The sequence below is a fragment of the Pygocentrus nattereri genome, chromosome 25 (genome assembly GCF_015220715.1).
Source record: "Pygocentrus nattereri isolate fPygNat1 chromosome 25, fPygNat1.pri, whole genome shotgun sequence".
Classification (NCBI taxonomy): domain Eukaryota; kingdom Metazoa; phylum Chordata; class Actinopteri; order Characiformes; family Serrasalmidae; genus Pygocentrus; species Pygocentrus nattereri.
The window spans coordinates 5,336,432-5,360,676 of NC_051235.1; the positions used below are offsets into that span (position 1 = coordinate 5,336,432).

Here is a 24,245-nt window from a genome sequence, read left to right on the forward strand (position 1 = left end):
CCTTAATGTGGGAGTTACAACTGAATATTCGGGGGCTCTTTTGAGTGAATCTCCCTTTTCTTTAGCTGTTGTAAAAAGAGGGCCGGTATCCTTTTGACTTCAACTTGTATTTTATGGATTGGAGTTTGGTATAATCTTCATTCTTAATTTAAATTGTATTTTTTTCCCCTTTTTTCAGGACTTTGATTTGTGTATCAACTGCTATAACACTAAGGGCCATGAGCACCAGATGGTTAAGTGGGGTCTGGGTCTGGATGATGACAGTAACAGTCAGAGTGGAGAAGCCTCTAAGAGCCCACAGGAGAGCCGGCGCCTGAGTATCCAGCGCTGCATTCAGTCTCTGGTGCATGCCTGCCAGTGTCGCAACGCCAACTGTTCCCTGCCGTCCTGTCAGAAGATGAAGCGGGTCGTGCAGCACACTAAAGGCTGCAAGCGTAAGACCAACGGCGGCTGTCCAGTCTGCAAACAGCTTATAGCTCTTTGCTGCTATCACGCTAAGCACTGCCAGGAGAACAAGTGCCCTGTGCCGTTCTGCCTCAACATCAAGCACAAACTCCGTCAGCAGCAGCTGCAGCACAGGCTTCAGCAAGCTCAGATGATGCGGCGGCGTATGGCCACCATGCAAGGTCGGGCCATGCCCCAGAGCCTCCCGTCACCTCCGCCCTCCACAGCCCCGAGCACGCCCACCCCCCACCAGCAGCCTAACACACCCCAGACCCCACAGCCTCTGTCCAACCAACCTGCTACACCCAATGCCGGTGTCATGTCCCCTACTTATCCCAGTACTCCCCGCAATGGCCAGCCCCCAGCACAAGCATCCCAAGGCAAACCAGGTCCCCAGGCCTCCCCTCTGCACCAGCAGCAGTCTCCTCTCTCTCAGCCCCCACCCCAGCAGCAGCAGCAGCCGCAGCAACCACAGCAACAGCAGCCTCCTCCGCAGCAGCATCCCCCGCTGGCGGCCGTCAAAATGGCACGGCACATAGAGATGGTGGCACAGGCTCAGCAGACCCAAAGCTACCGCATGACCGTGAATGGCCTTCCCATGAACCACCAGCAGCCGCGCATGCCAGGCACCATGCAGCCACCAACCATGCAGATGGTGGGCCCACGGGGGCCGCAGGTCATGCAGCCTATGGCACCAGGTCAGTGGCCCGGAGCCCCCCAGGCAGGTATGCAGGCAGCGCCATCACAGCAGCAGGTGGCTCCACAGCAGCCAGCTCAAGGCCCACCCATGCAGAGGCCCATGATGCCTCAGCAGTCACAACCACAGCAACGCATGATGGTGCCAACGCAGGGACAGCGTCCACAAGCGCCTCAGAGACCTGGAGCAATCGCCCCAAATGCCCTGCAGGATCTACTGCGCACGTTGAAGTCACCCAGCTCCCCCCAGCAGCAGCAGCAAGTCCTCAATATTCTCAAGTCCAACCCGCAGCTCATGGCCGCCTTCATCAAACAGAGAACAGCAAAGTACCACGCCAACCAGCCCCAACAGCAGCAGCAGCAACAGCAGCAAGGTATGCAGCCAGCGATGCAAGCTATGGCGGCCATGCAGGGTGTCCAGAGGCCTGGCATGCCTCAACAGCCTCAGCAGCCAACAACACAAGGCATGGCAGCTCTTGGACCAGGTCAGCTCATGAACCCAGCACACGCCAACAACTCTCAGCAATTGGAAATGTACCGCCGTCAGCTCTTGCGCCAGCAGCAGCAGCAGCAGCAACAGCAGCAACAACAACAACAACAGCAGCAGCAGCAGCAACAGCAGCAGCAGCAGGGTGTGATGCCCCAAGCGCACGGCCAGTTCACCCAGACGCAGGGCGCTGCAGCCAGCTACTCGCAGCTCCGGATGCAGCAGCAGTTGGCCATGCAAGGGGCCGGAGGGCCCATGGGTCAGCTGCCTCCCATGGCCCAAATGGGGCAGCCTGGGATGGGCATGGACAGCAGCACGCAAAACCTTTTGCATCAGCGCATGCTCCAGCAACAACAACAGCAGCAACAACAGCAGGCCGTCCTCAAGACACAGATGGGTTCTCCTGCTCAGCCTGGCCCCATGAGCCCACAGGCTCATCTTCTGGCTGGTCAACCCCAGGGCCCACACTTGGCTGGCCAGCCCATGGCCAATGCACTCAGCAACCAGGTGCGTTCGCCAGCCCCTGTGCAGTCGCCCCGGCCGCCGTCCCAGCAGCCGCCGCCCCATTCCAGCCCCAGCCCCCAAGTCCAGCCACAACCCTCACCCCAGCATGCTCCCGCCCCACCCCATTCTGGATCGCCCCACCCTGGCCTTGCTGCCCCCATGCCTGGCTCTATGGAGCAGGGACACATGGGCACGCCAGAGCAGAGCGCCATGCTCCCGCAGCTTAACCCACCCAACCGCGGGGGGCTGCCCAGTGACTTAGGCATGGTGGGCGATACCACGGGAGACACGCTGGAGAAATTCGTGGAGGGGTTGTAGCGTTTTCTGCAAGACTCCCACTCCCCTCCTCCCCCTTTCCTTTTTACCTTTGTCCCTCTTTTTTTGTTTCCTACCCTTATCCTCTATGAAGATTTTTTTTTTTTTGTACTGACATGTAAAAAGTTCCAAGAAATGTAAGAGGAAAAAAAAAGAAAAGAAATAAAAAAAAAACAAAACAATGCTAGGAATGTTGTTTCCTAAAGCAAGACTGATATTTCTTCCTTTGCGTTGAGGGATTAGAAAATTGCTGTTAAAAAAGAAATTTAAATCACAAAGAATATATTTTTGGTTCAGACCAAATGTGGTCATTGTTTTGTTTTAAATCTTATGTCTTTGTTTTCAGGTTTTTTTTTTTGTTGTTTTTTTTTTTCCCCCTTTCTTTTGTGCGATATGGTTTCATGGTCTTCTTTTTTTTTTTTTAAGAGAATTACAGAAGTTCATTATATTATTCATACCTTTTTATTTTGTATCCTGTCTAACTTTAAGACGTTTGTGTTTAAAAACTGTAAAATAATTTGTCTGGGGATTTGGGCAAAGTTTTCTCTGCTCTCGTCTTTCCTGGCGATTGTATTCTAGTGTTGTACCGTTTTTTTTGTTTTGTTTTCAGACATGCATTTTGGAGGAAACCCCCTTTCCTCATTGTGAAGTCTTTATGAGGACAACTATTTGTTTGTGTTGATAGGAACTGGGCATACACACACAAACACACACACACACACACACCGTACACACATGCAAACATGTCAAACACAATATGGCAACCACCCCAAGAGGATGTGCAAACTTGGACAACATCTCAATGGCCTGGATCCAGAATTTCTGTCTTGCAGATGTAGAAAATTGTTGCTTTTTGTCCTAATTTTGTGATACAGATCTATAAGTATAAAGTGAGAGGGAGGGCGGCCCCTGAGCTGAGTGGGTTTGGAATGAGCGATCACTGGTTGACTGCTTTTTGGAACACTTGAGTTCTACTATCGACCCTCATTCCTCTCACACACAAACTTGAACCGGGGCTCCACTTTTCCTCTTAATGTAAATCATGCAAGTTATTAAGCAAAATACTATAAATATAAGGAAGAGAGAATGGATTCACTGTATAAACTGGTTAAAAAACTTATTTCTTACTTATATACCATATTGTTAAATAAACTGTGTGCAACAGATCAAATCCACTTCTGTATTATCTGTTTTTAATTACTGCGTCTTGAATGTGAAGATGTTTGTGTGACATCGTCTCGTAAACGGCACTGGCCCTTACCAGGAAGCCTGTAAGGTTTCTGGACAAAAATAAGCTGCTAACTTTGACCAGAAAGGGGACATAAAGACCAACCGCAGACTGTTGTTCTAGCACAACCCAAATGTTAAGAAGAGCCGTTTTGTCCGGTCAACATGAACCAAACCAGCTTGGGAGCCGCGTTTTGTATCCATTTTTACCATCTTGGCTGTAAAGACGTCTCTGTATGTGCTGATGTTCAAGTATAGGTTAGAAAAAAATAGAATATAAACAGAACCGTAGACTTGCGCTGCTCTTTAAGCTTCAGCTCCGCTATAGCCACTTTTCTCACATCTCTGGCAGGAAACTTCCACAACAGTAGAAAAGACGGTTCTTCGCTCCTAATTAAATATATCAGGAAACCAGCTGGACTGACTATAAACGCCACACAATCATTTGAACCGCTTCTCCTTCTGGGTCACCTTGGGGTGCTGGAGCCCGTCCCAGCGGTCATTGGGCAGAAGGCAGGATACACCCTGGACATGTCGCCAGTCCATCACAGGGCAAACACATATTTGCATTTAAACACACACTCACTCATAGGGGCAATTTAGCATGTCCAGTTAGCCTGGCTGCATGTCTTTGGACTGTGGGAGGAAACCCACACAGACACTGAGATCCTGCAAGCTCCACACAGAAGGTACCCTGGGTGCCCGGCTGGGGAATTGAACCCAGGCACTTCTTGCTGTGAGGCAGCATTGCTGCCCACTGTGCGTCTCCAAATCATTGATGTTCGTCTTAAATCTCTCTCTTTGCCGTTTCATTGGCTACTAGTTAGGTGTGACTTGTCTGCGTTGCTATGGTGACCAGCCGTCTGGGCTGATCTTCAGGGTTAAAGGGTGAATCAGCAGTTCTACATTAACTCCAGCGTTTAAGACCATTTACTGTTAAACTGAGTTGAAGGATCAGCAGAGCTTTATTTTACTGTAGAGGAGGATTATTTTATTATTACCTGCTGATCTGATTCAGCTGTGGAGCCACGACAGGGCAGGAAAAGAGCCGCATGCTGGTGACCCCTGGACTAGCCTGACGTGTAGGAGCTATGGGTTCTACACTGGCATAAATCCACCAGTTGGTGCTGTGGGAGCAGTACGGAATACATGTTTCTCCTGAAGTCAAAGCCCAGACTACCTACGGCACAAGAGGAAACCAGTTCCACTGCCAGCTGTGAAAGACCGCACTGAAATACAGTCCAAGTCGGATACGGTTTCTGAGAATCATGGACTTTCGTAGTAAAAGGCCGTTTCACTGACCTGCAAAATGACCAGACCGGTGCAGCATGTTCACAACAAATCGGCGAGTCCGTAAAATATGACCGCATGAGTGTTTCCTGTTTTGGCAAGTTTCTCTCTCTGAGGGGTCACTGATGGGCAGAGATGATCACTGCCTGCTTCTAGCATCTCACTTGATTACGTTTCCTTTCAGACTAATAAAACTGGTGCACAGACGGCCAGAGCCGGTCTATAAGGAGCCGGGCTGCTTCCTATTTCCCCCATTATATCAATAACAGGACTGCTGATCAGCAGAGGGCGCTCACGAGTGAGTCCTCAGGATGGATCGGGGAGCGGAGCAGCTGATTCCCTGAACATTCATGAGGTGCCGTTTTAAACTCCTACAGCTCGAGTTTAAAAGCCTTTAAAAACATAACAGCTGTTTAGGAAATGATTGAATTCTTTTACATTAAAACTGTTTCAGCGTTTATAAATCATGATTTTGCTCAAACGCTCCACATCAACCCATTCATTCTGGACTGGCTTGGGAGCGCCCCCTAGCGTCGGAGAAACCCAGAAGACATTGCAGAGCGGGAACCCTCTCTATGAGCTCTCTGCCAGAGATAAGCTTAAACTTAGTTTTAGTGCGCAGTTCACATCAGACAGTCTGGGTACAAAGCGCTTTTAGCCACAACTGGTAACGCATGATGCTGTGAACAACCGCATCTTCCTTTGAAAGGGTCATTTGTGGTGGACAGCAGAGCAAACAGCCACTGGATACTTGGTGACTACTTAGCAATTAGCTTGAAAAAGGATTTTCTCATCTCGGGGATAAATGCTGGTGCACTTAAGTGAATAAACATTGAGATTCTGAAAGCTGTGGCCATCTAAGTGTGATTTACACTCACCGGCCACTTTATTAGGTCCTTTTGCCTTCAGAACTGTCTTAATTCTTCATGGCAGACTTTCAACAAGGTGTTGGAAACGTTCCTCAGAGATTCTGGTTGGTTATTTGAGTTCCTGCTGCCTTTCTATCATCTGGAACCAGTCTGCCCATTCTCCTCTGACCTCTCACATCAACAAGGCATTTTCGTCCACACAACTGACCGCTCACTGGACGTTTCCTCTTTCTCTGACCGTTCTCTGTGAACCCTAGAGATGGTTGTGCGTGAAAATCCCAGCAGATCAGCAGTTTCTGAAATACTCAGACCAGCCCGTCTGGCACCAACAACCACGCCACGTTCAAAGCCCCTTAAATCCCCTTTCTTCCCCGTTCTGATGCTCGGTCTGCACTTCAGCAGGTTGTCTTGACCACCTCTACATGCCTAAATGCAGTGAGTTGCGGCCGTGTGATTGGCTGATTAGCTGTTTGTGTTAATGAATTGTGTTAATGTTAGTGTACCTAATAAAGTGGCCGGTGAGTGTATGCCAGGCAGACCGTGCGGTTCTCGTCAGTGTGTGTCCCAGTCGACTGTTCGTAAGGCTTCTGAGAGCAGAGTGCTGGTCTAGGATCTGTTCATCTCTGTAAGATCATCTTAAGTACGAGAGGAATCTGATCCTAAACCAGTGCAACTTTGGGAAGTTTTATGAAAACAGGCCTGGGAGTCGTATTCAGATCATTTTCCCTGTGATTTTACCCCGAATCGACCCTTCTGGCATATTTTTAGGCCCAATCCCATTTCGCCCCTCGCCCCACCACTCAGCCCTTATCCCTCTGTTTTGTATGCTCACGTCAAGGGGTAGGGTGTCCCATTAAATAATTGATAATAATAATTATTAATTATTATTGGGTGACATTAAATAATTGCCCCCCTCTCTGAAGTCGTGTGATCCCTAAATGTAACTAAAGCCCAGCAGTGAGGAGCTGAACGTTCCCTTAGTGAACACCGTGACGGGAAAGCTAGCAAAGACAAGAGAAGGTAAGGGATGGTGTGGAGGAGCTGCTTGCTGAACAAAGCCTATACAAAGTTCCTTTTGGTTTCTGTGTGTATAAAAACGTAACATGTCAAAACGAAAGAAGCGCAAAGCCAGAGCACCAATCAGGGCCCAGCGGTCACTTTGTTTAGAGCTGGTTTTGACCTGTTGGTCATACCGACCCAGTGCAGCACGCGGTTCAACGTCAGCACAGATGAACTATCTTTTAGTACTTTTACTTTATACTTAAGTACATTTACTCAAGTGGAGGTCTAAAGGGAGGAACTTCTACTTTTACTGGAGTAGTATTTTACCTTGGGGGTCTCGACTTTAACTCAAGTACATGGTTTGTGTACTTCGTCCACCGCTGCTGATAGATGTTGAATTCCAGATGAACCCAGTGTTATAATCCAAAACGAATGCAGAGCTTCCTCCTGTCTTTTCCACCTTAAATAAACAGTCTCTTTAGCCGGGGTTTTAATTGCATTAAATAAGGTCCAATTAGAGAACATATCCTCAAGCAAAGGGCCGGAACCTCAGTGTCTAACTTGCATCACGACTCGGTGCCGTATACTGTTTACTGAAGTAGCCGAGCAGGAATATCAGCATCTTATACAGTAACAGCTGAATATCAAACCTAATAAAGTCCAGTTCAGTCAGATTTCAACAACATTTACCGTCAGTTTCTCTTTTTACAGCCGTCATGTGGAAAAACTTCCCTCTGACTCACTTTCTCCTCTGACTGCTGTTTCTCTCCTCGTCCCTCCCCTGTGTGAGCGTCACTCTCTCGAGTCTCAGCAATGGATAGATCTGATTGGCTGAGTGGCGTCACGTGATATTTACAGTGCATGTGATTGGTCTGTGAGGCTCCGGCCGCTAAAGCTACCATAAAGGCTAGAAAAGCTACGCTGATTAAAACAGGACCACCCAGTCGAAATGAAATACTTCTCTGTAGTTTATCAGTTACAGGTCCACGTCCACACAGGACAGCGTCTGGGTCCGGACTCGGACTGCGGTCTCCCTATTAGTGACCTCTGCCCTAGGGTGACATACTGGTCATTTAAAATTTATTGAGACCACTTGTTAAGTTTCTTGTGTCCACAAGTTGTTAGACTGAGGCTCGATTTATTAACTCAAGGCCTCAATATAATAACTTGTGTCCACGCCTTATTAAAAATAAGCCCATGTGGCTTTAGGGGGTCCGTATTATCCTGAGATATCGGCCCTGTGAAGTTTACACGAATGAAGAACGTCTTCCGCGGTCAGTCAGACTCAGTTCCCCTGCAGACGGGCAGGCTGTGGTGTCAGTGTCCATCAGGGCAGCGGGTGGAGCTGAAGTGTCCACTCACTGGGGTCTGACAGGCTCACAGCAGTGCGGCCTGCGGGTCAGTTTCCCCTCTGAGATGTCCTAAGCAGGCTCTTCCCAGCGGATCTGTGTGGGTGAGAACGCGGCTGTGTGTGGGGGTCAGATGTCCGAGCTTTCTGTCTATGTGTGTCTTCTTTGGGTTATTTAGCCCGCAAAATTATTCAAATTTTCCATTATTATCAGCCCATTTGACCTTGAGATGCACTACAGTTCCCAGTATGCACTGCAACAGTGTGTGTTCTGATTGCCTTCCCCCCAACAACAGTGCAAGGGCCAGCGGCCAGCGGTTACTCAAAAAGAACAGATGCCTGGTGTCCAGTTCAAGCGAACAGGCAGTGCTGAAAACCAACCAAACACAATTTATTTTATTCAGAATTATTTTGGAATAATTTAATGTCTATTTTGCAGCTTGGTCACATTTTGAATAATCAGTGGGCCGTTCGGATCTTAGCAAAATGTTAAGTAAAAAAACTGTAATAAAAACAGCTGTTCCCTGGATTTCCGGAGATTTTTAGATATTTAGAATTTTTAAATATTGTGTAAAATTGATCGCGGTTCTCAGTGCGCATGCGCGTGTGTCGCCTGTTTCGGCGCTCCAGCTCCGGTTTACGGCTCTGCGCTTAATCCCGGGGTTTATATGAACTGCTGGGGCTCCAGAATGGACCCTAAACCTGTAAGACACGCCGATTTCCCCGCATTCGCTCTTCAGCCCGACTCCCACGTCTGACTCTGCGGCTTTAGTGAAGTTTAGTAAAGACTTCGTCGCATTAAACTCTGGAAAGTGTCCGACTGCACTTTATCATCTTTAAACCTTCATTTAACGGACCGGGTTAACTCGGTAGACCAGTCGACGAAGACTAGGCTGCATGTTTTGCTGGAAGTAGTGGCAGCAGGCAAAGCTATAAACACCTAGACGCCGCGTTGGGTCCAGCCAGACACGTCAACGGCGCCGCCATGTTGGGGAGGTCAACATCACTGCTGGACTGCATTCAGTTCCATTACAGAGCAGCAGTTTAGGAAAGATACTGTCCAGAATTCAGTTACCACCCCATCACATCAGCTACCACCCCATCACATCAGCTACCACCCCATCACATCAGTTACCACCCCATCACATCAGTTACCACCCCATCACATCAGCTACCACCCCATCACATCAGCTACCACCCCATCACATCGGTTACCACCCCATCACATCGGTTACCACCCCATCACATCAGCTACCACCCCATCACATCGGTTACCACCCCATCACATCAGTTACCACCCCATCACATCGGTTACCACCCCGTCACAGTGGAGCACCCCATCACATCAGTTACCACCCCGTCACAGTTAACCACCCCATCACATCGGTTACCACCCCATCACATCAGTTACCACCCCGTCACAGTGGACCACCCCATCACATCAGTTACCACCCCGTCACATCAGTTACCACCCCATCACAGTTAACCACCCCGTCACATCAGTTACCACCCCATCACATCAGTTACCACCCCGTCACAGTGAATCACCCCATCACATCAGTTACCACCCCGTTACAGTGAACCACCCCATCACATCAGTTACCACCCCGTCACATCAGTTACCACCCCGTCACAGTGAATCACCCCATCACATCAGTTACCACCCCGTTACAGTGAACCACCCCATCACATCAGTTACCACCCCGTCACATCAGTTACCACCCCGTCACAGTGAAGTCAGCTTCTTTTTTGCCAGCTTCTTGCTCGAACCACCCTGGTCTGTCAGGGAATAACATTTTCATGTATTTAATGTTTTCTGATGTAATTATTGCATCTTCAGTGTTTTATGAATGTGTAATTCTGTAGCCATTGTCCTCATTCGCACAAGAAACTCTGACGATGCATGAAAACCTTTTATTCTGTAACGTGGAGCTGGTGTACGTGACTAACATGCCCCATGACGTCTCAGCTGCCACAGCCACGCGGGATGGTACCCATGCAGGGACAGCGTCCACCAATGCCTCAGTGACCTGGAGCAGTTGCCCCGTGTGTCCTGCAGGAACTGTCATGCTTGCTGAGGTCACCCAGCTCCACCCAGCTCCACCCAGCTCCACCCAGCTCCACCCAGCAGCAGCTGCAAGGTCTCAGTATTCTCCGGGCCAACCCGCAGCCTTCATCCATCGCGGGATGGCAAAGAGGATGAAGAAACGGCATTGGAGGAAAACATAGAAAAGAATGAAAAAACAGAAACATTGCTGAGCGTGTTGAGGTTTCTTTCTTTCTTCCCTTCTTTTTAGTTTTTTTTTCTTTTATCCTCTAACACACAAACTTGAACCGGGGCTCCACTTTTCCTCTTAATGTAAATCATGCAAGTTATTAAGCAAAATACTATAAATATGAGGAAGAGAGAATGGATTCACTGTATTAACTGTAAAAAACTTATTTCTTACTTATATACCATATTGTTAAATAAACTGTGCAACAGATCAAATCCACTTTTTAATTACTGCGTCTTGAATGTGAAGATGTTTGTGTGACATCGTCTCGTAAACGGCACTGGCCCTTACCAGGAAGCCTGTAAGGTTTCTGGACAAAAATAAGCTGCTAACTTTGACCAGAAAGGGGACATAAAGACCAACCGCAGACTGTTGTTCTAGCCCGGGGGTCGCTGGCATGCGGCTCTTTTCCTGCCCTGTTGTGGCTCCACAGCAGAGTCAGATCAGTAGGTAATAATAAAATAATCCTCCTCTACAGTAAAATAAAGCTCTGCTGATCCTTCAACTCAGTTTAACAGTAAACGGTCTTAAACGCTGGAGTTAATGTAGAACTGCTGATTCACCCTTTAACCCTGAAGATCAGCGCAGACGGCTGGTCACCATGGCAACGCAGAGAGTCTCACCCAGCTAGTGGCCAATGAAACGGCAAAGAGAGAGATTTACTGTCAAATACTATAAAGTCGCGAAGCTGAAATCAGATTCTCATTCTCCAACTTCTTGTTTGAATTGTCCTGTTCCACCTTAAAATGGCACAGCAGTTACATTTTGGCACATTTAAGGTGGAACTGGAAAATCAGAACGAGAAGCTGGTGAATGAGACGCGACTTCAGTCTCGCAAAACGTCAAACGTTAAGAGACATTTTACGAAAAAACTTCTGCCTTTGCAGAAAAGTTTCCTGCTGGAGATGCGAGAAAAGCAGCTAAAGCTCAAATCGGACCAGAGTCTGTTTTTTTTTATTATTATTATACTTTTAACCTATGCTGGTAGCTACACAGCACATAATGAGACATAATGAGACATAATGAGACATGTTTACAGCCAACAAGGTAAAACTGACATTAAAGGTTGTGGCTCCCAAGGTGGCTTGATGTTCTTGGCGCACCTGGAGTGCCTGAAGTACAGTCTGTCAGCCAGACCGGGTACCGGGCTTTCGACGGTCACCGACTTGGATAAGAAAGGCCACTGCTGGCTTCTGGCATTTCGCTTCATAAATAAGACTTCGTTTCCGCTACGACGTCAAAGTGATTATTTTTTAACAAGGTGTGGCCACAAATTAATATATTGAGTCCAGAAGAAAATTCTGGAAACCCAACCTCAGTATTTCAATATGTGGCCATGAGAATCTTAAAGTGTAGCCTTAATGTGCCACTTGTGGCCTCAATATATGAAACTTAATTTGTGGCCTCAAAATATTTATTTGTGGCCATGAGAAACTTAATGTCTGGTGTCAGTGAATTATCTGTGGCCTCAATATATTTATTCCAGGAAAACCTTAAATCATTGCCTCAATATATTAATTTGTGGCCAGAAGAAACTTAACTCGTGGCCTCAATATATTAATTTGTGGCCATGAGAAACTTAACACGTAGCGTCAGTGTATTACTTGTGGCCTCAATGTATTTATTCCAGGAAGAACTTAATTTGTGGCCTCAATATATTCATTTGTGGCCATGAGAATCTTACAGTGTAGCGTCAGTGTATTACTTGTGGCCTCAATATATTAATTTGTGTCCATGAGAAACTTAACATGTAGCGTCAGTATATTTCTTGTGGCCTCAATATATTTGTGATCAGGAGCACACTATTAAAAATATCCCCATGTGGCTTCAGGGGCTCCGCATTATCCCGTGATATCGGCCCTGTGAAGTTTAGACGGTCTTCAACGGTCAGTCAGACTCGGTTCCCCTGCGGACGGTGCCAGTGTCCATCAGGGCAGCGGGTGGAGCTGAAGCGTCCGGCCTGTGGGTCAGTCGCCGCTCTGAGATGTTCCAGCAGGTTCTCGCTGTGTGGGTGTGAGAGCGCGGCGCTCCGTGCGGGTCAGAGGTCCGAGCTTTGAGTCTGCGCGCGTGCTCAGCAGGTCCGGCCCCGCAGCGCGTCACCAGTCACGATCACGGTGCGCTCTCACTGCGCATGCGCGGACACGTAACGTTCCCCGTGCCTCTCCGTCTCTCCGCCTGAGCTCGAGCTCCGCGGTCCAGCGGCCGTGATCGCGCGGGGTTACAGGGTCCGCCGAGACTCCGGGATGGACACCAGAACGGTAAGACACACGACATCCGGGTCTCAGCTCTCACCCAGAAGCTCGTCAGTAGACGTGCGGTACGTGTGAGAGGGGCTCACGTAGCTCACGCAGCTCACGCGTCCAGCAGCTCAGCGCGTCAGACCCGGAGTTTTATGAGCCTTAAACTCTTTAAAGGTTTAAACTTCTGCCCGCCGTACACGGTTGGAAGCGCTGCACTAGTTAAGGTGGACCGGCAAAATTGAAGCGAGAATCTGGCAGATGGACCGACACCTGACCTCAGCCTCGGTGTGTTCAGCGTTATTTTCCCTCTTTTTCATAATGTGACACTGTTTTCCACCTTATTCTGCTTGGTAGCGGTGAATAAGTGAGCACGTGACGTCACGTTGCTCTGAAACCTGACTGTTTATAAAGCAGCTGTTCTCTTGGGGGGCAAAGTTTTATTTTGGTCAGTTTTGACCGTTTTCTGGTCATTAAATAGTGTTAAAGACGAACTGTACCCAGTCCTGAACTTCGTTGTCGAAATTGAAGTAGTCAGTAAAAAATTAGTAAACATTTTAGAGTCTGAAAAATCGATATTTCATTTTAAAAAATGGAAAATTACCTTCTAATGCTGGAAGCCCCTACAGAGATAAGGTGATTCCTTTTTTAATAAGGTGTGGCCTCAAGAGAAACCTAACTTATGGCTTTAATATAGTAATTTGTGCCCTCAAAATATTCATTTGTGCCCAGGAGAAACTTGAGACATAGCATCAGTGTATTACTTGTGGTCTCAGAATACTATTTCTTGGAGAAACTTAACTTGTGGTCTCAATATTTTACTTGGTGGCCAGGAGAAATGTAATGCGTAGCCTCAATGTTTTAAATTGTGGCCTCATTATATTAATTGGTGACCAGGAGAACCTTAAATTAAACAGGTGATTAATTTTTAATACGTTGTGGCCTCAAATTAACATGTTTAAACACAAGTTATGAGAAACGTACGGCCTTAATGTAGTAATTTGTTTTTAAACACTGTGTCCACTCACTGTCCACTCTGTTAGACACTCCTACCTTGTCGGTCCACCTTGTAGATGTAAAGTCAGAGACGACAGCTCATCTGCTGCTGCACAGTTTGTGGTGGTCATCCTCTAGTCCTTCATCAGTGGTCGCAGGACGCTGCCCACAGGACGCTGCCCACAGGACGCTGTCAGCTGGATATTTTTTGAGTGTAGAAACAAGGAGGTGGTCATGATGTTCTGCCTGATCGGTGTATAATGGACCTGTAAGGTAGGAGGAACTCAGAAAAGTGGCCAGTGAATGGACAAACGCGGTTAGACAAGCCATGAACCGTTATAGGTGCAGTTTCTACACACAACATATGACCTTTTCCTGGGGTGATGCCAATTAAAGACATGAATTCCTGAATGTGGTCGTATCATCTCTCTTATTTTCTGTCCTTTTAGGACTCTGGCTTGTGCACTGAGTGCAATAAGGCCCCCAGAAAGTCCAGTGAGAGTCGGCGCCTTAGTATCCAGCGCTGCATCCTGTCTCTGCTGCATGCCTGCCAGTGTCGCAACGCCAACTGTCCCCTGCCGTCCTGTCAGAAGATGAAGCGGGTGGCGCAGCACCTCAAGCATTGCAAGCGCAATACCAGCGGCGGCTGTCCCGTCTGCAGGCAGTTCATTGCTCTCTGTTACTACCATGCGAAGCACTGCCAGGAGAACATCTGTCTTGTGCCGTTCTGCCTCACTATCAAGCACAAACTCCGCCTTCGGCGGCAGGAGCAAAGAATTCAGCAAGTGCAAATGATCCGGCGACGGATCATGGCTCTGCGGGCCATCGGCCCCAGACGCTCCTCGAAGCCCTCCAGGGCCTGCGGCCTGCACTGAAGTCGTCCATTTCTCCCGAGCAGTGCTGACTCTACTGGACGCTTTGCATCTCTCTGCCTCGTCCCCAGACTGTCCAGCGTTTCGCTCTCTGCAGGGACCGTAAACTCCCCCCGTCAGTGTGTTCTCAAAGCAGAGGCAAGGCGGCCGTTTCAGCTGACATATCAACACAGCTTCTCCTTATGGAAAAAAAGGCGAGCATCCAATCCAAACCGCCCTCGTTTGAATATGCCTCAGCGACTCAGGAGTGAAATGCATAAAGGTGCTCATTGGTGATTGACGGCAAAGAAGATGCTCCACTGTTTTCAGTGGAGCGGTGACAGAAAATCCTGCCCTGCTGTGGTCGTTGGAACGTCCACATCCACACTGGTGGTGGGAAAAACTGCATCCTGATTTTTTTCGGAAATGTGTACAATTTCCAACAAAAACTGTTAGAAACATTTGTGTTTTCAACCCCCTTTCAGAATAAACCAGTGGCTTACACTCTCTCTTGCACATGGACAAAAATACCAGTAAAACTATTACCATAGCAATGTTTACATGGCATCTTGCCACCTTCAGCTGCCACATCTGCTGAGAGGTGCAGAACGACCAACGTGTTTACACACAGCATTAGAGTTCAGGCCATTAAAACCCCACTGGTCAAAAAACCTTACAGTAGTCTACAATAATGCTAATGTCTGCTGGCACCGCTGTGGGGTTTCTGATAGTGTTAGTACCGAGTGTCTTAGGTTAAACAAAGACATCTGAAGCTTGGAAGAGACATTATAAACATGTGCTTTACATTTCAGTGACTCTCACAGAGTCCCAAGACCCAAGAAGCTGCCACGCTTTACAGTTCTAGCAACTGAAAGCAGATTAGCTTGTACACACAGTCAGTGATGTATCTAGAACTTGCAGAAAGCCTAGAGCAGGGGTCGCAACCCAAATGTTGAGAAGAGCCATTTTGTAATACCCAGACCCGGAATACCCAGACCCGGAATACCCAGACCCGGAATACCCAGACCCACTTTGCTCTACTTTAAGCTTTTTTTCCTCACATCTCCAGCAGGAAACGTTTCCTTAAAAGCTGTAAAATGGCTTCGCATTCACCAGCCTCTTGTTCAGATTTTCCCATTCCACCTTAAATGGTGCCTGACGCATGGGACAAATGGGACAATTCAAACTAGAAGCTGGTGAGCGAGAAACTGACTTCAGCTTTGCGACTTTTTAACGTTTGACAGTTCGCAGATTAAACGTATCAGGAAACCAGCTGGAGTGATTATAAACACAAATAAGTCAATTCGTCTCTAAATTATCGATGTTTGTCTTAAATCTCTCTCTTTGCCGTTTCATTGGCTACTAGTTAGGTGAGACTGTTGTCTGCGTTGCTACGGTGACCAGCAGTCTGCGCTGGTCTTCAGGGTTAAAGGGTGAATCAGCAGTTCTACATTAACTCCAGCGTTTAAGACCATTTACTGTTAAACTGTGTTGAAGGATCAGCAGAGCTTTATTTTACTGTAGAGGAGGATTATTTTAGTTTTACCTACAGATCTGACTCTGCTGTGGAGCCACGACAGGGCAGGAAAAGAGCCACATGCTGCCGACCTCTGGACTAGAGTGACGTTTTCCCCACAAAACGAGGCCCACCCATTAAAAATTAATTAGTTAATGACATTATTAGTTAATTATGCTTTCACTTCCTAATTTTGTGAGTGGTTAATGGAACATGCAAGACCTTCAGTCCAGCTTCTGAAGTCCTGACCAGTGGGAGAGCTCACTTGCCTGTGTCTACCTAAATACCGTGGAGTAAAAGGTTTAGATTTAGTTTCCAAACTTAAAAATGAAAAATACCAGCATTACTTTAATGCGTAGTTTAAATACAACAAGCATGATGAGCATTTTAAATAAAACCTAAAATAAATATATAAAAAATAAATAAAGAGACAGACATGCTTTCTCTGTTTGACAGAGATCTCTTCTGCAAGTCTTCATTTACAGATGAGTTAAATCCCGGTGCGATTGTTTATGTCCTGTAAATCTGCGGGGTGACTCAGATTTCGAGCCGAGTGGAGCTCCTGGGCAGCTGATCTTGCCTCTCTGTTTTCTCACTTCTTCACAGGATCTGTTATGCACTTTAGAACCTGTTAATCTGTGCTGTCTACTGTCTGCACATTTTGTAAAATGTTCTGGATCTCACGGAACATTATTGATATACACTCACCGGCCACTTTATTAGGTACACCTTGCTAGTAAAAGGTTGGACCCCCTTTTGCCTTCAGAACTGCTTTAATTCTTCATGGCAGACTTTCAACAAGGTGTTGGAAACGTTCCTCAGAGATTTTGTTTGGTTATTTGAGTTACTGCTGCCTTTCTATCATCTGGAACCAGTCTGCCCATTCTCCTCTGACCTCTCACATCAACAAGGCATTTTCGTCCACACAACTGACCGCTCACTGGATATTTCCTCTTTCTCGGACCGTTCTCTGTAAACCCTAGAGATGGTTGTGTGTGGAAATCCCAGCAGATCAGCAGTTTCTGAAATACTCAGACCAGCCCGTCTGGCACCAACAACCACGCCACGTTCAAAGCCCCTTAAATCCCCTTTCTTCCCCGTTCTGATGCTCGGTCTGCACTTCAGCAGGTTGTCTTGACCACCTCTACACGCCTAAATGCAGTGAGCTGCGGCCGAGTGATTGGCTGATTAGTGTACCTAATAAAGTGGCTGGTGAGTGTATATTGATTGAGAATTTAGAATTTATAAACACAAAGCACGGCACAGATATTTCACTCTTGTACTGTATTATATAACATAGGGTACTATATTTTTTAGAAAACTGGATATGATTTCTCATTATATTATTTGATCTGATATTTGTCATGTTTTGTAGCGTTTTTCAATGGGGTATTATATCGCTCAGCCTCAGTATTTATCATACTCTACCTTCTGTTGCTACTGTGGCGCTCAAATGTGAACAGTAAAGTACATCTGTCTAACTTTTGTTTTATTACACTGTGTGGATTTGTGCACCAAAAAGGTCATATTTCATTTATTTTCCAGCCTCTGTTTTCTTTCAGAGTTACAGGACGTTTGTTGTTACTGTGCCTTTAAGACTAATAAATGTGAAATGGTGTAGGCCGCATGTGTCAGGCTCCAGTCCTCCTGGGACTTAACACTGCAGACTTCAGCAGCACCTGATTCAGCTCATCGGCTAATGAGCAAGGCCTTAATGAACTGGACTCAGAGCTGTAGATGAGCACAAACACTAATATGAAGTGTCACACCTACCAGTCATCGCAAAATCCAGGACCAGACACTGAATTCAGTGTGTTTCTAAAACGTATATCAGAATGTTTTTCTGCTAACTGACTATATTTTAAAATGCATTTATTTACTCTGTGACAGTGCAGTTCTGATAAATTGAGTGCATTGAAAAAAACATTTTTAAAATGTATTGAACAAAAGTATTTTTGACCATTTTTGTGCATTATTAAAATATTTAAATAAATATATTTGGAAAGCACATGAAAAACATTTTAAAATATATATTTAACAAAAATATTTTTGTGCATTATTAAAATATTTGAAATAAATATATTTGGAAAGCACATTAAAATATATATATTTAACAAAAATATTTTTGTGCATTATTAAAATATTTGAAATAAATATATTTGGAAAGCACAATAAAAACATTTAAAAATATATATTTAACAAACATTTTTGACCATTTTTGTGCATTATTAAAATATTTTAATACATATTTGGAAAACACGTTTAAAATGGGTTTATTAAATATATTTAAAAGATATTTTTGGTTTGTTTAAATTTATTGCAAAAATATATTTGATAAATAAGTTTGTAATGTACTGCGTCTTTTACCATACGGGCTGTGTTCTCACCGCGCAAGCGCACCTCGTTTTGTTCCTCTCCGTTTCTCGACGCATCGATGTTCGCTCTGAGCTCCAGCTCCGGTTTACGGCTCTGCGCTTAATCCCGGGGTTTATATGAACTGCTGGGGCTCCAGAATGGACCCTAAACCTGTAAGACACGCCGATTTCCCCGCATTCGCTCTTCAGCCCGACTCCCACGTCTGACTCTGCGGCTTTAGTGAAGTTTAGTAAAGACTTCGTCGCATTAAACTCTGGAAAGTGTCCGACTGCACTTTATCATCTTTAAACCTTCATTTAACGGACCGGGTTAACTCGGTAGACCAGTCGACGAAGACTAGGCTAAGGTTGGTCTTCCTATTCGCGAACCTCAGGTTGGAATTTCCCCGGTCCACCTTAAATGGGGCAGTTACATACGCCTAACGCGCCAGGATGTAACTAGCTGTAGCGCCATTTAAGGTGGAACGGGACAATTCGAACACTCAGCGAACTGTTTTGCTTTCGCTTTTCTTCGGTGGCTTCAGGCTGTGAGGGACTTTGTGAGAAATGTGTGAGACGCCACCGTGTGCTCAGTGTCGCCCCCCCTCTCTCACTGGTTCATACTGCTTTCTGTCTTATTCTGGTTGGTAGCGCTAAATAGGTGAACGTATATATTACTTATGTAAACACACCGATCAGGCTTAACGCTATGTCCTCGTTTCTACACTCATTGTCCACTTTATCAGCTCCACTTACTGTATAGCTGCACTCTGTAGTTCTACAGTTACAGACTGTAGTCCATCTGTTTCTCTGATACTCTGTTACCCTGTTCTTCAGTGGTCAGGACCCCCATGGACCCTCACAGAGCAGGTACTATTTGGGTGGTGGATCATTCTCAGCACTGACGTGGTGGTGGTCAGAGTGGATCAGACACAGCAGTGCCGCTGGAGTTATTAAACACTGTGTCCACTCACTGTCCACTCTATTAGACACTCCTACCCTGTCGGTCCTCCTTGTAGATGTAAAGTCAGAGGCTGCCCACAGGACGCTGCCCACAGGATGCTCTTGGCTGGATGTTTTATGTTCTATTCTCAGTCCAGCAGCCACCCTGAGGTGTTTAAAAAAAATCCAGCAGTACTGCTGTGTCTGATCCACTCAGACCAGCACAACACACCGCCACCAAGTCTGTGTTACTGTAGTGCTGAGAATGATCCACCGCAGAAATAATATCTGGCCAGTTATGAATTCAGGTCTGGATTTCTTGAGTGTGGTCGTCTCAACTCTCTTAAACTGCTCTTTTAGGACTCTGGGTTGTGCAGCAGTTGCAGTAAAGGCTCTGCAAAGTCCAGTGACAGCCGGCGCCTGAGTATCCAGCGCTGCATTCAGTCTCTGGTGCATGCCTGCCAGTGTCGCAACGCCGACTGTTCCCTGCCGTCCTGTCAGAAGATCAAGCGGGTCGTGCAGCACACTAAAGGCTGCAAGCGTAAGACCAACGGCGGCTGTCCAGTCTGCAAACAGCTTATAGCTCTTTGCTGCTATCACGCTAAGCACTGCCAGGAGAACAAGTGCCCTGTGCCGTTCTGCCTCAACATCAAGCACAAACTCCGTCAGCAGCAGCTGCAGCACAGGCTTCAGCAAGCTCAGATGATGCGGCGGCGCATGATGGTTCAGCAGGCCGTCGGCTCCAGACGCTCCTCGAAGCCCTGCCGGCCCTGCGGTCCACACTGAGTCGTCTTTTTCTCCTAGAATCTACTGGTGGCCTTTGTATCTCTCTGCCTCTTGCCTCTAGGTTACCAACACTGCAATCTGACAGCAGTGGTTTCTTTAATTATCTGCAATATTTATGAATTACTCTTTACTTTGACTCTGTAGGGACTGCAAACTTTAAACTGGTTCCATTGACTTACATTAAAAGTAAGGTCGTTTTTTTCCTTCTCCTCACCATTTTGGAGATATTTTCTTCCGAGAACAGCGATACACAACTCCTTTGAAAATGGTTCTGTGTAGCACCACAAAGGGTTCTTGTACTGTTATGATATGACTATTTGGTGGTATATAGAACCATTTCTCCATGCAATTCAGTTATGCAATTGGTACCATGAGTCCTACAGTTCCATGTAGATCTCATGGTACTAAAGAACTTCACGCCGGGGCAGCCAGGAAATCATTTGGGTGACTACTGACTTGTACTGTTTGTTAGCAATGTTAGCATCGTAGCTCTGGCGCCACGTTAAAGACACAAGCAGTAAGTCACCTGACGCGTCTTAGCTGATCAGCTGCATCTTAGGAAATGGAGTAAATTAGATTTTTGGCCAAGCCGTTTCTTGAAACCATGCATTAATGAATATCATGGAAATGGGCTAAATTGTCACACTCTTGCCTCGAAACACCTCAGGTTGATGCTTCTGTGCTTTCTATGATACTAATGTAATATTTCATTTTTATAGGTAACAGTGTGTCAGTTTCAGAAAACATAAACGAGTCTATTTGAGATTATGTACCATACACAATGATAAATGTATAAATAATAAATATATAATACTTTTTATTTTTTCTTCCGGTGCACTTATGTTTACTGAATGCATATAAAGGTGTTGCCTTATTTCCATTTTATTGTAGGAACATAATTTACTAAATTGTAAATGGGTGGTTGGTTAGTGTAGTGGGTAACACCTCTGCCTTCTACACTGTAGACTGGGGTTCAATCCCCCACCTGGGCAAACACCCTACACTATACCAATAAGAGTCCTTGGGCAAGACTCCTAACACCACCTTGGCCTACCTGTGTAAAATGATCAAATTGTAAGTCGCTCTGGATAAGAGCGTCAGCCAAATGCCGTAAATGTAAATGTACTACAATGAATGCAGTTTCACACACACGAGTGATGATGCTCTTTGTTTGCTGTTCATCTGAGGTCAGGACCTCAGTCTGTTTTTAATGAGTTTTGGCCCAGAGAAGACGGCAGTGTTTCTAGATTGTATTGATTTGTGGCTTTTTCGTTGCATGATAGCTTTAACTTGGATTGCACGGCGAACTGTGTTCACAGTGATTTCTGGAAGTGTTTCTGAGCCCATGCAGTGACTTCCAGTACAGAATCTGGCCTGTTTTCAACGCAGTGCCATCTGAGGGTCTGAAGACCACGACCATCCAATACTGACCTTCAGCCTCGTCCCTTGCGTACAGGGATTTCTCCAGATTCCCTGAATCTGCTGATGATATTATGCGCTGTAGATGGTGGGACGTCCAAAGTCTTCACAATTTTACGTTGAGGAACATTTTTCTGAAATCAACAGTTTTTCACAGATTGGTGCACCTCTGCCCATCTTTGCTTCTGAGAGACTCTCTAAACTCTCTAAAATGCTCTTTTTATTCCCAGTCATGTGAATTATCTGCACATTTCTCCTCCAGATGTTTTTATTAGTACCACTTTCTGGTACAAATTTAAAACTTAAACATTTTTCGTGAAATGCTAAATTCCAGCATCTATTATGTGCTCTATGTTCTATCTAAGATGCAGGTCCATGAGATTTGCAAATCATCACATTCTGTTTTTTTTTTTATTATTATTTATTTACATTTTACACAGCGTCCCAACGGGGTGTGTTTTACCATCATCAGCACACCTGTAGGTTCACTGGTGGTCCTGATAGTAAATCAAATGTATATTTGCTTAGTGTTGTAGACATTTTGGTGCCCATCTCCATGACTGTGAAGAAATCTGAGTCTCTACAATGAACCATTTCACACCAAAACGGTCCGAATGACTTTGTTTATTTACATCTCGACCACTCAATTTCCCTCTAAGGCTCGAATCAATCACAGCATCATAACTGCAGATTCGGAGCAAAAACATGTACTACAAATCCCACAAGCCCATGCGACGCCGCTAGTGCGCAAACGCGTCACAGCGCGCAGAAGAGGCGGTTGAGGGGCGGAATTTTGAACGTCGGCTAGCCGGCTAGGTTAACTAACCTAACGCTAACTGCGCTGCTTTCTCCGCTAATTAATGTCATTTTTATAGAAAAGGCGCGGTGTGGGTGAATATTTTAACTGTAATTCTATCAATTCGCGCTGTTATTCGTCTCTAAGGCCACAAGTGTAAACAAATACGACCGTTTAGCTTGAGCTGACGCGGTAGCGGGGAGTTAGCAGTCCGGCTGCGCTGGCGGTGCGAGTCGTCCCTGTCGGTTTAACCGTCGCTGGAAAACCGAGCGGGTCTGCGTTTAAAACAGGCTGTGAAATAAAAACGGCTCCGGGAAGCTGGAAGGTTTAGGCCCCGAAGGGCTCGGGCTGGTGACCATGCCGACCCGACCTGACTGGAGTCCTGCTTGTGGGCTGTTGTTTTGAGATGCTGCCGTGCTGTCCGCGCCATGGACGACTCGGACCAGGACTTCTCGGATCTCTGCTCGCGGCTCCTCAAGAGGGTCAAACGGAAAGACTCGGGGGATGAGAAGAAAAGCACGGCAGTGAAAGATGAAGCAGGACCGGGCTCCTCTCAGAGCAAAGCGCCGGCCAAGAGGAGAAAGAAGAACGGGCATCTCCGGAGCGAGGCGGCGGTGCCGGGTAGGAGCCAGCCCGGCTGCCCCGCGGATGGAGCCTCCTCCTCTCTGAGCGTGAAGGAGAAGGTGCTGCGGAGGATGGAGCGCTTCAGGAGAGAGAGTCCTCCTCGGCTCCTGCATGTGGAGGAAGAAGAAACCCAAGGAAGCCGATGTGACCCAGCACCACGTCCCTCACAAGGTGATGAGCGGTCTGAAATCTCCTGTCATAACTTACTAGTAGTGCTTGTTTATGATGTAGTTAGGGGTGTAACGATACACCGGTCTAGGGTCAGTTCGATTTGTAACACAGGTATCAATTTGGGATGGCCAATGTCGATATTTGATCCTTATCGTGATAAATAATTTCACAGGATGCTTTTCTAAGCATTTTATCGGTGGTACTACATGTGTCGGTACAGAAAAATTAGGCCTACTTAATGTTTTCATACAGTGCAGGTGGTAAAACATTGGATAAAATCATTGTAGTTTGAACTATTATTATTATTATTATTATTATTATTATTATTATTATCATATTTTTTATATGTGCCACTAACGGTAAATTATTAAATGTCCAAAAAGCTAGATACCATGAAAGTGCCGTGATTGATTGTTTGATATGTCGCATGTAAACAGAAGCCTGTATAAAACCGTAATCTAATGCAACAGTCCAGTCTAACTGAGCCATAAACAACACAGAAACTGAACGATCATAAGATGTCTCAGTTTCCAAGCCCTCCACAATGTAGACATTAAATATATCACTGCTGTCGGAAGAACCCTGTATCTCCAAAATGGGAACTTTCCAGGAGAAGGAAAAAACCTACTCTACTTTTAATGTAAGTCAATGGAACCAGATGTTTTTCCAAGTAATTTTGGGCCGTTTCTTTTGGTTCATTCATCATGAAATTTAATGTAAAAAGCCAATTTTCAACGTAAAAGCCAAAAGGCATTTCCAAATTATGTCAAACTGAAAAACAACAAAAATGGAGATACAAGGTTTTGCTCGGACAGCAGCGATATGCAGGATTTACACTGAATTAAAGCTGTAGAAATACCTAAGTTGGTGTTTCAGTTGTTGAAAAACCTCATGTTTGATTGAATCGATCAGTGAATTGATCCTTGGCTGTGTCAAGTTGATCACTTTGTTTTTTTCTGATTTAATATCTGCTTTTGGAATATGAAGCATGGCACACGACACAGTTTCACTGACTGAGCAAACAGGTCAGTGTGAATTCAGGAGCGTTTCTCATCTTTGGAGAGCCATTTCTGAGTGGCGGTTTCTAAAGAAATA

The 24,245-nt window shown here is 46.0% G+C and overlaps 3 protein-coding genes across 6 annotated transcripts in view; all 3 read left to right on the top strand.

The window, feature by feature from the left end:
- crebbpa (CREB binding protein a) overlaps positions 1 to 20,960 on the top strand; it is an 87,435-nt gene extending 66,475 nt beyond the window's left edge. For 2 of the 3 annotated variants that reach the window (XM_017719714.2, XM_017719715.2), the window contains exon 31: positions 179 to 3,621. In XM_017719714.2, the coding sequence (XP_017575203.1) occupies positions 179 to 2,449 (2,271 nt within the window). In that variant the 3' untranslated portion in view covers positions 2,450 to 3,621. Of the gene's footprint in view, positions 1 to 178; positions 3,622 to 19,804 lie in introns of those variants that run through there. The other variant, XM_017719716.2, reaches the window with a different exon arrangement.
- On the top strand, positions 12,595 to 15,051 carry LOC108440698 (histone lysine acetyltransferase CREBBP-like). Of its 2 annotated transcripts, none has more exons than XM_017719719.2 (2): positions 12,595 to 12,716; positions 14,141 to 15,051. In XM_017719719.2, exons 1-2 carry the CDS (start codon positions 12,702 to 12,704, stop codon positions 14,564 to 14,566), a joined length of 441 nt encoding a protein of 146 aa, XP_017575208.1. In that variant the 5' UTR covers positions 12,595 to 12,701; the 3' UTR covers positions 14,567 to 15,051. The 2 variants fall into 2 exon arrangements, with proteins under 2 accessions (XP_017575208.1, XP_017575207.1); XM_017719718.2 differs by lacking the exon at positions 12,595 to 12,716 and adding an exon at positions 12,730 to 12,983.
- A 1,390-nt stretch (positions 20,961 to 22,350) lies between the features above and the next one.
- The window catches only part of slx4 (SLX4 structure-specific endonuclease subunit homolog (S. cerevisiae)), a 28,883-nt gene continuing 26,988 nt past the window's right edge, over positions 22,351 to 24,245 (top strand). Inside the window, exon 1 of the mRNA XM_017719711.2 lies at positions 22,351 to 23,150. Within this exon, the coding sequence (XP_017575200.2) occupies positions 22,784 to 23,150 (367 nt within the window). The 5' untranslated portion in view covers positions 22,351 to 22,783. The remainder of the gene's footprint in view (positions 23,151 to 24,245) is intronic.

Bases quoted from the DNA above. Each gene is read 5' to 3' on its own strand.
- LOC108440698 (XM_017719718.2), top strand. From the start codon at position 12,957: ATGGACCGACACCTGACCTCAGCCTCG. The intron at 12,984-14,140 runs GTGTGTTCAGCG...CTGTCCTTTTAG, and splicing joins GACACCTGACCTCAGCCTCG to GACTCTGGCTTGTGCACTGA.